At 37.8% G+C, this 15,285-nt stretch overlaps 1 protein-coding gene across 1 annotated transcript in view; it reads right to left on the bottom strand.

The window, feature by feature from the left end:
* The window catches only part of ABCA12 (ATP binding cassette subfamily A member 12), a 226,544-nt gene that overhangs the window by 180,736 nt on the left and 30,523 nt on the right, over positions 1-15,285 (bottom strand). The window contains 2 exon segments of the mRNA XM_029284752.1: positions 1,010-1,089; positions 6,646-6,799. Coding sequence (XP_029140585.1) covers positions 1,010-1,089; positions 6,646-6,799 — 234 coding nt within the window.

The raw sequence follows: 15,285 nt of genomic DNA, 5'->3' as shown, positions 1-15,285 counted from the left end.
GGGGGGGGGGGAGGATTTTGGACATTGGGGATTGTTTTCAATATATGCTTTTCACACGGTTTTTCTTTAGAGCTTGCCAAGCTCAAGCTGCACTTTAGTAAAAGTATCTTTTCTCTAACACTTCCAGAGTCAAGAGTTCTTTCCTAGGGAGTGGTCTGTGGCCAGTCTGACATTTTATTTATTAAATTAAATGTTTCCTTTGCTTAAAAACAAGATAGATTTAGATTTCTCTTGGCTGCATCTAAATCTATCTTGTTATTAAGCAAAGGAAACATTTGATATCATGACAGTATTAGCTCAAATTGGTTTCTTATTATAGGAGGATTTCAAACTTGACAGATATAATATGAAACCCCAATATTGCATAATCAAAAACTTATATTTTTGGACTGCTTATTCGGCAGTAAAGAAGATTCCTATTAGTGACTGTAAGTAATGGCATTAAAATCAGGGAACTATTTTTTTCCAAACGTATCTGTGAAAAGTGCCTTTTAATATTGACTAAAGCTAATTTTATGCAAATGAATTTGATTTAATGTTTTTAGCTGGCAAATGTTTATTTAGCATGTTTTTCTGAGACGTGAATTAAACTGTTGTTTTACAGCGGCAAAAAGTAACATTTATTTATACACACACACATACAAACCTGACTCCAAAAACCGTGAATGCTCCAACACTGGAGGTTTTTAAGAAGAGACTGGACAGCCATTTGTCTGAAATGGTATAGGGTTTCCTGCCTGAGTAGGGGGTTGAACTAGATGACCTTCAATATTATTATTATTAAATTTGTTTGCCACCCATCTCATCACATCACTCTGTCTCCTTGTATTTCTCTGTTGCTAAATTACCATTTATTAAATGAAGTTTTTACACATGATCCAATCCATTATTGTGCTGATATAATTATTAAAAACTACTCTTGTTTTATTATAGGAACTTACAAAAGTTTACCTACACAGAACTCTTCATTCATTATCATTTATTAATGATAGTAAATTAAATAACCTACCCAAAGGACTATTCCTATTTTGGAGGATATCAGCATTCCAGGATGATGGGCTGTTCTCCTCTGCCTGGTTAGCGGACCTTCTCTGTCTTCAGTTAAGAAAAGAAGCAAGAAGAAACATATATCGTACTTTGTATTTAATTTCCTACTGCTTTTATATATAAATTGAGCATAATAATAATAATAATAATAATAATAATAATAATAATAATAATAAACTTAGTTTGTATCAGAAATGAATTTTTATTTAAATACAAACTAGATTGAAGATGATGATAGATAGATAGATAGATAGATAGATAGATAGATAGATAGATAGATAGATAGATAGATAGATAGATAGATAGATAGGTAATGTGCCATCAAATTGGTGTCCTTAATGACCACATAGACTTCTTAAATGCACACAGAGAACTTCATCTTAGCCAAAAGGCCAACAAGCAAGCAATCTCTCTCTCTGATAAATTCAAAGTATATAAAAAAGAATATCTTTTCATAGTAAAATATATCCAGACACTTTTGTCTTATATTAACTATTCCAAAAGTTTGTAAATTATAACAACTTTTATAAATTTATTATTGCTTGAATAGTTTTATCAAACAAAATAAATTAATTCTAAAATCAAAGTTAAACCCATATTTCACAACAGAGGACATATCTTTAGGCTTTTTCCACTGTGCAAGAATTATTTTAGCAGACTGCAAATGTGCATATTCTACAAAATTTTCTAATATTTCATATAAGAATAAGTTCAATATTTACTAGTAATTGATAGCCTGATATTCACTGAACAATTAAAATATACACATTATGAGAAAATAGGAACAAAATCTGTCTATAGGTCTGTAATATTTCCATGCCAGTATTCATCAAAATCGACATTGTTATATTTAGTTTCAACTGCAATCTATCAATAACAATACAACATTCTGATTATCATGATTATGATTGTAGAAATCAATTTCTTTATTCAAAATTTAGTCAATTTGGCAATTGTCTATATTAAATTTGTTAATTTTGAAATTTGAAAATTTGAATCCACTGAGCAGATATTCATACTTACATATTATAGTTCATTATATGAAATCTTATTAGGAACTAATATTAAATTCTCCCCAGCAACACCAAGCTAAACATACTATTAGTTTTTGTATATACTTGTTTCTAATAAATCAGTTTGATATGCAGGTGTTAAGAAATGGAATAAAAAAATAAATGTTCCTATATTGCATAGACAATAGGAGAATGTCTTCATTTCTATAGCAAGACTGTCAATGGACCTCAACAAAAAATAATATTTTGAAGTTATTGTTCTCCATTATGTTTATATAGAAAAGGATTGTCAAAAATGGCATTTTATTGGAGATATAATAAGGATAATGCTTCTTTAAAACACACGTTTTTGCAGTAACCTGTACTTAACCACCTTTTGGGAGAAAGGAGTGGATTATATAAATAAGATTGTGTGACAAAAGATTGGTCCCTTGGTCATACCTGTCAAACCTGCCATAATTTAAACCTCAGGATAGAAATGATCCTTGGTTCCAATTGTTGAGAAAGGTATAGTTTTATTAAAGGTTAAGTGTATTGAAGTAATGCAAAGCCCTTAACTGTCTCTCATTTTCCACCCCAGTGTAACCAATTGGGTTCAAGCAAGCTGTCAGTCCAAGCACAGCTTGGTATGCAGCTCCTTCCTTCTTCCAACTGGGTGAACTTGAAGCAGCGTTTTGAGAAGTTACAGCATCTACTTTCGATTTCCCAAGCATTCCCCCCTTCATTCCTCCTCCTTACAGTTCATGGCAGTCTGTCACCACATCACCGTGAAGCACAAGCAAGCATAAGGTGGCAGCTGACAGGCTTACATACATAAGATAAAATCTACAGTTAATTTAATTTAACATTAAGGAAAATAACATAAATATAGTTAGTATGATTAGTCCTTGCATTTCTTAATTTCCTCTTTCTATCAGTTTCTAATAATTTTGTGGAACAGACCCAAGATTCTGAAATCATATTGTCTTTAAAAAGAAAAATGATTCTCTGCTTACAGTTTATGAAACAAAACCATTTCATATTGGTTTCATGTTAAATATTTGCTTTGTATCTCAAACATATACTTTGATGATACAAAATGGCAGTGTTTATGTCATAGCAAGAAAACTGACTCTACAGAACTGGAAGAATAAATCATCTTATGATGCAAAATAATGAAAAATAAATTCAGTTTCTCATGTTCCTGTGAAAATTTGGTATAGAGAATAAATGACAGAAATCTGAGACAATTTGGTCAGATATCCTTGCAATATTTGGTATTTTAGCTAATAGATAAATGAATGATATAATGGTGATTCCCTGCATACAGCAACATGGATTTCCAAAATCTCACCCAACACTTACATTCCATAATTTTGTACTGCATATTTTACTGTTTGTATGTAGGTTCTTTTTTGTAATAGAATGTATAATAAAAGTCAGATGAAGTAAGATCTCATAAGGTTAATTGATTCAATCACAAAATATATTTTTTCTTGCTGCTTTAACTCATAAGTGTTCTCATACATGCCAGAGGCTACAGCAGCATATGAAAATATCAATCAGTCAAGCTCTCCCCAGTCAGTGAGTTAGAAAGAACAAATCCACCTGAACATTGTCAGAATATCACCCTTGAGTTGGAATACAGAAGAACCTAAAGAATGGATGATATGCTCTATTATGGGACCTCACCCCAGCTATAGATTATCTCAAATATCAGTTACCTACAAAATGGATTTCACCCGAAGCTCTGAGTGCTTCAGGTAACATTTGAAATGTGAATATGAAAAAATATAACATTCAACATAGTATATTGTTATAAGGAAAATGAACATGTGAAGGGTTAGATGCCTGTTGGTAAAAATGATATCCAGCTCTATAACAAATGAGATGTAAACAGAGGAAGCACATCTGGGATACAGAGAGGCTAGAAGGATCTCATTTTGGAAGTTCTGAATTCATTTTCCTGAGGTGGACCAGGAGAAAAGCCCTCTTTTTACTGGCCCACCAATGACCATTCAAGGTCCTGAGTGGTTTCTGGCTCCCCACAGTATTCCATGCAGCCACAAAAAACCCTTGCAGAACACAGATCATGTTCAAGGCCAGAAGAGAGACAGTTCTCCATCTCCTTGCTCCTTATGCTTCCCAGAAATCAAATTCAAAGGAATCTCCAATTCAGTGGGGATTAAAGTATTTAATCTAATTTTGCAGCTTTTTAAAAAGACATGACGGGAAATAATAAGCCTTAGTAAGACCATGCTTAGAATACTGCATCCAATTTTGGTCACCATATTATAAAAAAAGATGTTGAGTCTCTGGAAAGAGTGCAGAAAAGAGCAACAAAGATCATTAGAGGGCTGGAGGCTAAAACAAATGAAGAATGGTTGCAGGAATTGGGTTTGTCTAATCAATAATAACAACAACAACAACAGCAACAACAACGTTGGAAGGGAGCTTGTAGGTCTTCTAGTCCAACCCCCTGCTCAGGCAGGAAACCCTATACCATTTCAGACAAATAGCTGTCCAGTCTCTTCTTAAAAACTTCCAGTGCTGGAGCATTCACAACTTCTGGAGGCAGGTTGTTCTACTGATTAATTGTTCTAACTATCAGGAAATTTCTCCTTAGTTCTAGGTTGCTTCTCTCTTTGACTAGTTTCCATCAGTTATTTCTTGTCCTGCCTTCAGGTACTTTGGAGAATAGATTGACTCCCTCTTCTTTGTGGCAACCTCTGAGATATTGGAACACTGCTATCATGTTACCCCTAGTCCTTCTCATCATTAAACTAGACATACCCAATTCCAGCAACCGTTCCTTATATGTTTTAGCCTCCAGTCCCCTAATCATCATTGTTCCTCTTCTCTGTACTCTTTCTAGAGTCTCAACATCTTTTTTACATTGTGGTGACCAAAACTGGATGCAGTATTCCAAGTGTGGTCTTACCAAGGCATTATAAATTGGTATTAACACTTCATGTGATCTTGATTCTATCCCTTTGTTAATGCAGCCTAGCACTGTGTTAGCTTTTTGGGCAGCTGCAGCACACTGCTGACTCATATTTAAGTGATTGTCCACTAGGACTCCGAGATCCCTTTCACAGTTACTACTACTGAGCCAGGTAGCACCTATACTGTATCTGTGCATTTGATTTTTCTTGCCTAAATGTAGAACCTTCCTTTTTTCACAATTGAATTTCATTTTGTTATATAGTGCCCAATGTTCAAGTTTGTCAAGATCCTCCTGTATCTTAAGCCTATCTTCTGGAGTGTTGGCTATTCCTGCCAGCTTGGTGTCGTCTGCAAATTTGATGAGTTCCCCATCTATCCCCTCATCCAAATCATTGATGAAGATGTTGAAGAGCACTAGGCCCAGAACAGAGCCCTGGGGCACCCCACTACACACTTCCCTCCATGTAGATGCAGTTCCATTGAGGACCACACGCTGAGCATGGCCAGTCAGCCAGCTAAGAATCCATCTGGTGATGATGCTGTCTAACTCACATTTTTCTATCTTATCAAGTAGTAGATTGTGGTCTATTTTATCAAATGCCTTACTGAAGTCCACGTAAATTATATCACCAGCATTCCTCTGGCCAAAGAATGCAATAAGTATGCAATAATATAGTGAAAAGAAGGACTAGGAACAGTGGTGGGATTCAAATATGTGAACAATCGATTCTCTGTGTGGATGCTGCTTCTGGATGTCCATTCTGGGCCTGGGCAACAAAAAATTAGCTACCAGTTCTGCCGAAGTGGTGCGAACCGGCTGAATCCCACCACTGACTAGGAGTGACATGATAGCAGTGTTCCAATATTTAAGGGCTGCCACAAAGAAGAGGGGTCAACCTATTTTCCATAGCACCAGAAGTCAAGACAAGAAACGAGAATTCTCCTAGAACTAAGGAGAAATTTCCTAATGATGACATCAATTAATCAGTGGAATGGCTTGCCTTCAGAAGTTGTGCGTGCTCCATCACTGGAGCTTTTAAGAAGAGACTAGACAGCCACTTGTCTGGACTGGTATGGGATCTCCTGCCTGAGCAGGGGGTTGGACTACAAGATCTTCAAGACCCCTTCCAACTCTGCTATTCTGTTATTCTGAATTTCCAAATATTCCATGCCAAGGTAATGGCAGAATAAGACCCTTTTTCATCAGAGTGCACCCATACACACAACCATGTGCTCAGACAATATTATCTTTGCTATGCACATCCAATGTTATTCCATATTTCACTACTTTGGAAGAATCCAAGTGGTCCATATTAACATATTTAAAATCTCAACAAAGTTTTAAAGGGATCAAATCCTTAGTGGGAATCTCCTCTGTGTTTGATCCTGCCTGGTTTCAAATTGCTCTGTGATTTTAAGAGAATGTGGACCTCAAAAATCTTAGTCTGGATTTCTTTGATAGAGGGCACTTCTGAAAGAGCTCATGTAACTGAATGCTCCTACAGGAAGAAAATTTCTCTTAGAAAAGAGCATGTGAATCTGAGGTTAATCATCCAAGAGAGGATGATTCCCTCAGTGGGGACTAGGCCAGTGGTCTCCATGCTTCATCATTTTAATTAGCACAATCATATATAATATAGCACATGTAGGAAGCCGGAACCTTTTTTACCTGCTTTTAAGTGAAATATTCAACTTGGGCAAAAGATCTTCAGGAGTATATGGTGCACTTTTGCATGTGGCATCAGAACTGCAAAGCACAGTTTGGAGAAATGGCAAGAATCCTGTGCTGGGAAGATTCCGAGGGGCCAGGTAACCTGAAAAAGATGAAACAAAGGATACAGCCATGGGAATTAGTGAAAAAAATATTTATCTGTTTTTTAAAAAATATGGAAAGTTTTTGGCAAAAAGAAATAGAACCATACACAAAAAGAAATGGTACAAATGAAGAACACTTTTTTTTAAAAGCAAAGACTCGTTCAGTGTAGAAATGAAATTTACAGGAAAACTGACCTGCTGCTGCAAAGGTACTTTTCATCATGGACTCCTGCTACAAATAATTCTAGTGCAAACATGAACTATTAGGTGCACATAAGTAATTAATAGTGCTATTAGGTTACATTGATTCAATTAATTAAATTAAAATTAATCCAACTTCATTAAAAACCATAGGTTGCCTCCAGTATTTACAATGGATCCACTGGAATATAGGTCAGCCTCATTGAGTGACCATAATCGGGACCAGCAACTGAGTTAGAATAGAATAGAATAGAATAGAACAGAATGGAACAGAACAGAACAGAACAGAACAGAGCAGAGCTGAAAGGGACCTTGAAGGTCTTCTAGTCCAGCTCCCGGCTCAAGCAGGAGAACTTATACCCGTAGTGGCGAACCTATGACACACGTGCCACAGGTGGCATGCAGAGCCCTCTCTATCAGCATGTGCGCCATCGCCCCAGTCCTAGGCCTTCAGCTGGGTTTTATAAAATCTTTTCGCTTTAGGCCTCCGCCGCTGTGTCCAAAAAAAAAAGGTTCAATCAATCAATTTCAACTTCTTGCGGGTAAAAAAAGATCTTGCAAAGTTGGAATTGATTGATTGAACTTTTTAGTCCCACCCAATCTGCTGTTACAACCACAGCCACGCCCACCCAATGGGCCACACCCACCCAATGGGCCATGCCCACACGGCACCTGATGATACATAAGTGGGTTTTCGGTTGCAGTTTGGGCATTTGGTCTCTAAAAGATTTGCCATCACTGACCTATACCATCTCAGACAAGTGACTGTCTAGCCTCTTTTTAAAAATGTCCAGTGATGGAGCACCCACGATTTCTGGAGGCAAGCTGTTCCACTGGTTTATTGTCCTCACTGTCAGGAAGTTTCTCCTTAATTCCATGTTGCTTCTCTCTTTGATCAGTTTCCAACCATTGTTTCTTGTCCTGCCCTCTGGTGCTTTGGAGAATAACATGACCCCCTCTTCTTTGTGGCAGCCCCTCAAATATTGGAAACTGCTATCATGTCATCCCTATTTCTTCTTTTCTTTAGACTAGCCAAAACAAGTCCTGCATCCGTTCTTCGTATGTTTTAGTCTCCAGGCCTTTGATCATCTTAGTTGCTCTTCTCTGAATTTTTTCTAAACTCTCAACATCTTTTATGTGATATGGTGACCAAAATTGGCTATAGGTGTGGTCTTACTAGGGTTTTATAAAGCGGTACTAATACTTTGCATGATCTTGGTTCTATGCCTTTGTTTATACAACCCAGGATTGTATTAGCTTTTTTGGCTACTGCTGCACACTGCTGGCTTATAGTCAAGTGATCGTCCATTAGGACTCCAAGGTCCCTCTCATAATTACTGTTTTTAAGCCAGGTCTCACCCAGTCTGTACTTGTACCTTTGATTTTTCCTGCCTAAATGTAAAACTTTGCTTTTCTCCACACTAAAACTCATTTTGTTGGATAGGGCCCATTGTTCAAGTTTGTCAAGATCTTCTTGGATCCTGAGTTTGTCTTCTGAGGTGTTGGATACTCCTACCAGTTTAGTGCCATCTGCAAATTTGATGAGTTCCCCTTCAATTCCCTCATCTAAGTCATTAATGAAGATATTGAAGAGTACTGGGCCTAAGAGGAAACCTTGTGGTACCCCACTGCTTACTTCTCTCCATGTGGATGTAATGCCATTGAGGATTACTCATTGAGTATGGTTTGTCAGCCAGCTACAGATCCATCTGGTGGTGATTTTGTCTATTCCACCTTTTTCTAGCTTACCAAGGAGTAGGTTGTGGTCTACTTTGTCAAATGCCTTACTGAAATCTACGTATACTACGTCCACAGCATTTTGCTGGTCTACTAGTTTAGTCACTTTATCAAAGAATGAAATAAGTTTGGTTTGGCATGATCTGTTTTTAACAAATCTGTGCTGGCTACTAGTTATAACTTTGTTGGCTTCTAGTTGTTCACAGACCTGTTTTTTTATTATCTTTTCTAGAATTTTCCCAGGTATTGATGTTAAACTGATTGGTCTGTAGTTTCCTGGATCCATTTTTTCCCCATTTCTTGAAGATGGGAACATCAGCCCTTTTCCAATCCTCAGGTATTTCCCTGGTGCTCCAAGATTTTTGAAACACATGGTGCAGTGGTTCTGAGATAACATCTGCCAGCTCCTTCAGAACTCTAAGATGTAGTCTGTCGGGTCCCGGTGATTTATATTCGTCAAGGTCGGATAGGTGTTCTCTTACCATTTTCCTGCTTATTTTAATTTTTGTTTCTAGTTTGTCTTTTGCAGTGGGTTTTTTTTTGGGGTATGTTGGGCTGTAGTTTCTTTTTGTGTGAAAACTGATGCGAAGAATGAGTTAAGCAGCTCTGCTTTCTCCCTGTTGCCTGTTATTTCCTTGCCATCCTCTATCTTTAGTGGACCTACAGTTTCCTTAACTTTTTTTCTTGTTGTTAATATGTTGGAAGAAACTGTTTTTATTATCCTTGATTTCTGTTGCAAGTCTTTGTCTGTTCTGAGCCTTTGCTTTCTTGGCTTCATCTTTGAATGTTCTGGCTGTCTGCTGATAATCAGTTAACATTTGTTAACTGGTTGGCAAAGAGTTCATCTATTTCTTCTGATTGGTTGGATGGCCTGTAATATACACCTATGGCAATGTCACTTTTTTTCTCTTTTATATTGACCCATATATATTCTGGAGAGATTTTATCTTTGATCATGTACATTTCTGTAGATATGTAGTGTTCTTTTACATAGTGCAACTCCCACTCCTCTTTTTGTAGACCTGTTTCTTTTGAACAATTTGTATCTATCCATCAGTTCATTCCAGTCCTGGGTTTCATCCCACCAGGTTTCTATTATGCCAACTTTGTCATACCCACCCTCGTGTACTATTGCTTCTAGTTCGCCCTATTTGTTCCCCAAGCTTTGAGCATTTGTATATAAGCATTTAAGGCTTTTATGCCTGTCCGTGGGTATGTTTCCTACATCTCCTGATTGTTGTTTGAGTTTTTCTTTTTCTCATCACTGCCTACCTCATTGTTTGATTTGTTTTCTTGGGATTTATTATTGGTTTTGTGTTCTAGAGGTTCTAAAGATTGCTCACCCTTTCCCTTCAATTTTAGTTTAAAGCCCTCCTGATGAGTTAGGCCAGTCTTTTTCTAAGTACATTTTTCCCTGTTTTTGTGAGGTGCCGCCCATCCCTTGCTAAGAGTGCTTCATGTAGGAAATGCAGTCCATGATCCAGGAAACCAAAGTTTTCTTGGTGACACCAACCCTTTAGTCAACGGTTTATTTCTAGAATTCTTTTTTCCCTCAATGGGCGTTGGCCTTTCGTTGGTAGTACTGATGAGAACACTACTTGTGCTCCTAGCTCTTTAACTTTATTGCCTAGTTGCTTATAGTCTCTCAGTATTGTGCTCAGGTTCTTTGTTGCGTCATTCGTCCCAATGTGAAGGAGTAGGAGAGGGTAGTAATCTGTGGGCCTAACTATTTTGGTAGGTTCTCAGCCATGTCTTTGATTTTTGCTCCAGGGAGACAACATACTTCCCTCGATTGTATGTCCGGTCTGCAGATGGATGATTCTGTTCCTTTGAGGATAGAATCTCTTATCACCAACACTCGCCTTCTTTTGGGGGGGGGGCTGCAGTCTGGGGTGCTTTTCTGTTTATCTCTGGTATGTTTGTTGATGTGACTTTTTTAGGAATATTCAAAGTTGTTTCTTTGCTAGGTGTCTACATGTTTTCTTTGAGGGGGAGGTTGTGGGTCTGCGTGTTTCCATCTAAGGGGAAAAATCAATTGCTCAGTTTTAATGGGGCTGCTTCTGGTTGGGTTGGATTGGGCAGAAAGGATTTGTTAGTTGTATGCTGCTTCTTTTTTTAGTATTGTGTTTCCCTCTATATGTGACATACCTCCATTTGTCTTACTCCAAGGGTTTATCAGTAGGGTCAAATCCTCTGGGTGTTATTTGTTCATTATTTGGTTCAGTTTGGCTAGAGCTTTCTTTTGTACATTGGGGTTTGGCTAGAGTTGCCTCTAAGTCCCTTAATTTTTCCTCCAGTAGTTTACATAGTTTACATCTAATGCATGTATAGTTTGGGTGTTCTTTGGGCATAAGCACATACATGGAACATGTATTGCATACCACAATAGCATCAGTCATCTGTTCCATGAGTTTGTTGTTTGAAAATCCCTCTTTTTGGTTGGTGGATGTGCTTTGCTGTTAGCCTTGTTTCTAGCTTCCCTGTTCTAGATAATTATGCCTATTTCTATCCTTTTTTCTGCCTGTTTGTGCTTGTTTTTTGCCTTGTTATTTAGGTATAGATAAAAGTATGTGGTAGTATGCCCTTTGATTTTAAAGGGAAAACAAGCAGTTTATATTGAAGTTAAAAGTTAATGTTAGGATAGAGCTATTTAACAAAGGGAAGGGCTGCTTTCTCCTCAACAAGGGATTTGCTTTTAGCTTTCTGCTCTCTGCCTAAAAATTCATCCCTTGTTTTCTGAACTGTCAGCCAAGTATTTTTTCTTTAAGAATAATAAATTGCAATTTCAGGATTAGCTACAAGATGTCACCCCACTGTTTAAGGAATTCCTTTAAATCTCAAAGTTATTTTAATCCTTTTGGGTTTTTCTTCTATTTTAAGAGGAAAAAACCAGACTTTCAAATAAAAATAGAAAGTAAATAATCAAAAATCTTTAAATCCACAAGCTTTAGGAAATAAAGTTCCAATTGGAATCCAATTATTTTTTCAACGTTTTCAAAACTTCCCTGTATATTCAATCGCTGCTGTTTCTAGAGGGATGGCTAAAATCCCCCTTCCCTCTCCACAGGGGGGAAAGTACTTTAGCAGCTTGAATAGGTACAAAAAAGCAATTAGGATTTAAGAGAGGTAGATCTCACTCAGTCCTTTCCACATTGCCTTGAAGTTGCCAGATGGTAGTGTGACTTCGGCTGTCTGCAGCCTAGGAATGAGCCATATTTCTATGGTCGGTCCTTTCGTCCGCCGATTTAGAGGGATCGCCAGCTTCAACGGGAGAGTTGCTGCTCTCCCACGATCCAGCAAGAGCCCCTCCTTGCTGGTCACCTCTTCGGGGCAACTTTTGGCCCTTTTCAGGGCCCCCCAGAGATCTGAAACTGAACGGGGGAGAAAGAGCAAGTCTCCCAGCCATCCATGGCGACTGCGCAGCAAACCAGAAGTCCATTCTTTATATGTTTTAGTCTCCAGGCTTCTAATCATCTAATTGCTCACTTTTTCCAAAGTCTCGACATCTTTTTTGTAATGTGATGACCAAAACTGGATGCAATATTCCAGGATTTATAAAGTGGTACTAATACTTCACGTGATTTTGATTCTATGCTTCTGTTTATACAACCAAGGATTATATTAGTTTTTTTGGCTGATGTCACACACTGTTGGCTCAAATTTAATTGATCGTCGACTAGGACTCCAAGGACCCTCTCACAGTTTGAGCCAGGTTTCACCTAATCTGTACTTGTACCTTTGGTTTTTCCTGCCCAGGTATAAAATCTTGCTTTTCTCAACATTAAATTTCATTTGTTGGATTGGGCTCATTGTTCAAGTCTGTCAAGATCTTTTGGGATCCTGCGGTTGTCTTCTGGGGTGTTGGCTATTACTGTCAGCTTAGTCATCAGCAAATTTGATGAGTTCCCCTTCTATTCCCTCATCTGAGTAATTTCTGATGATATTGAAAAGTACTGGGCCTAAGACGGAACCTTGTGGTACCCCACTGCTTACTTCCCTCCATGTAGATGTAGTTCAATTAAAGACTACATGTTGAGAGCAATTTTTCAGCCATTTACAAATCCATCTGGTGGTAGTGCTATCTATCCCACATTTTTTTACCTTACCAAGAAGCAGGTTGTGGTCTAGTTTGTCTAATGTAGGCCCAGTACTCTTCAACTTTGTTAAATTCTACTTTTTTCTACTAAATTCTGCTTTACTTTTACTTTACTTTTACATTTACTTTACATCTACCTTTCTATTCTATTCTATTCTATTCTATTCTATTCTATTCTATTCTATTCTTTGTCGAGTTTAGACCCAGTACTCTTCAACATCTTCATAAACAATTTAGATGAGGGGATAGAAGGGGAATTTATCAAATTTGCAGATGACATTAAACTGGCAGGAATATCCAATTTCCCAGAAGATAGGCTTAAGATCAAGATGGATCTTAGCAGACTTAAACACTGGGGCCTATATAACAAAATGAAATTTAATGTAAAGAAAAGGAAGGTTTTACACTTAGTAAGATCACACTTAGAATATTATACCAGTTATGGTCAGCATATTATAAAAAGATGCTGAGACTCTGGAAAGAGTGCAGAAAAGAGCAACAAAGATGATTAGAGGGCTGGAGGCTAAAACATATGAAGAACAGTTGCTGGAACTGGGTATGTCTAATCTAGTGAAAAGAACAACAAGGGGTGACATGATAGCAGTGTTCCAGTATTTGAAGGGCCACAAAGAAGAGGGGGTCAACCTATTTTTCAAAGCACCAGAAGGCAAGATAAGAAACAATGGATGGAAACTAATCAAGGAAAGGAGCAACCTAGAAATAAGGAGAAATTTCTTTACAGTGAGAACAATTAACCATTGGAATGGTTTGCTTCAGAAGTTAGGGGTGCTCCATCATTGGAGGTTTTTAAAAAGAAACTGGATATCTACTTGTCTGGAATGGTATAAGGTCTCCTGCTTGAGTAGGGGGTTGGACTAGAAGACCTTCAAAGTCCTTTTCAACTCTGTTATTCTGTTATTCTCTTATTTCTCATCCATGTATATAGTGGCTCTGTGCCACTAAATATTTTTTTCTTCAAAAAACAAATAGCAAGTGATGGTGGATAGCCAACATTTCAGAATAGAAAGTGGAATATGGGCATTGAAGTTTGTTTATATTTTCTTCCTTTGCCACCCCAAAGCTTTATAAGGATAAGCTCAGCAAAAGAGGACCTGGACCTGAAGCAGTGCTTGTTCTCATGGAGGCAGTCTTTAAGCCTTTAAGCCTAGATCAAGAAATGCATCTAAATAATAGTTATGAAGCCAGCTGGGTTACTTGGGGCAAGTAACTCTCTCTTAAGCATAGGAAGAAGGTACTTAGCAAGCCACTTCCAAAAACCATTGTCAAGAAAACTGCAGGAACCTATCTCTCTAGTCATCAGGAGTCTGGCTTGACTTTGTGGACTAGAACAGCAGCAATAAATGGCAACAATTGCAGCTGTAATTAATGAGCTTTTAAGTGGTCACTTGTGAGTTCATGCTAATAGTTGTGTCTACACAAAGCTCTGATCTTTGAAGTGTCAAGGTTCCGACTCACGAATCCAACCAAGTAAACACCTTTAAGGCTTTCCGAACTTTTCATGTAAAACTTTATTGAGTACATCATTTCGGCAAAACCAGCTCTGGCAAAACTCCACCTGATCCCATATAGTAAAAGTATAGAATTCCCCCTCCTCCTTCTTTGGGTCACGTTGCTCAATTAGGAGGAAAAATATTGTTATGAGAAAGTGTCTCTGGGTCTGGTCAGACATCTGATGAATTGTGCTTGGTTCTCACAGTCTGCTTTCTTGATATTTTGAAGTCTGCATTCTGATCCTTTTCCCTCCGCACCAAGTTCGTTGGCAAGCTGGGAAGCAATAATTGTCAGACCAGCAAAAACAAACTTCGAACTTGACACCAAGCTTAGATTTTGGTTAGAAGCACAACTCTCCATTGTGATTGCAAAGATCCTGTCCATAGCTTCCTAAGTATTCATTTTAATTTCTGTGATTTGTATTAGTGGGTAAACAGAAACTGCCTAACAGAAACTGGGCATTATCAGGGAAATACAGCTCTACTGGTTCTGTGCAGAATTTTGCATAAAGGTCAATCTTAAGAGTGTTGAATGAAAGTCAAAGACTGGAACCAGATTCCAACTTCATTGGGCTCCAGCAGAGGAATTTATGTTTCATAATAGCTACCAATATAAAAACAATCTGGTAGAGCATCTCTTAATTGGAAAAGGACTGAGGCTACTTTCAAGCTGCTAAAAGAGATTATTGCAGAATAACAGAATAACTGAGTTGGAAGGGACCTTGGAGGTCTTCTAATCTAATCCTCTGCTCAAGCAGGAGAATTTATACCATTTTAGGCAAATGGTTGACCAACAAACTATTTGGAAAGAGACTGCCCTAGAATGCAAAGAAATGTCTCTCTGAAATGGAGTAATGCTTATGATTTCCGTTGAGGCAAGGCAAGGTAATACCCACATATTTCTTCACCCTGTGCAGACTGCAAGAGCATTACAGCTGAA

This window comes from Protobothrops mucrosquamatus, unplaced genomic scaffold (assembly GCF_001527695.2).
Source record: "Protobothrops mucrosquamatus isolate PMUCROS unplaced genomic scaffold, P.Mucros_1.0 scaffold899, whole genome shotgun sequence".
NCBI classification, from domain to species: domain Eukaryota; kingdom Metazoa; phylum Chordata; class Lepidosauria; order Squamata; family Viperidae; genus Protobothrops; species Protobothrops mucrosquamatus.
Note: the sequence above shows the minus strand (reverse complement) of the source record. Positions and strands in the feature narration are given on the sequence as shown.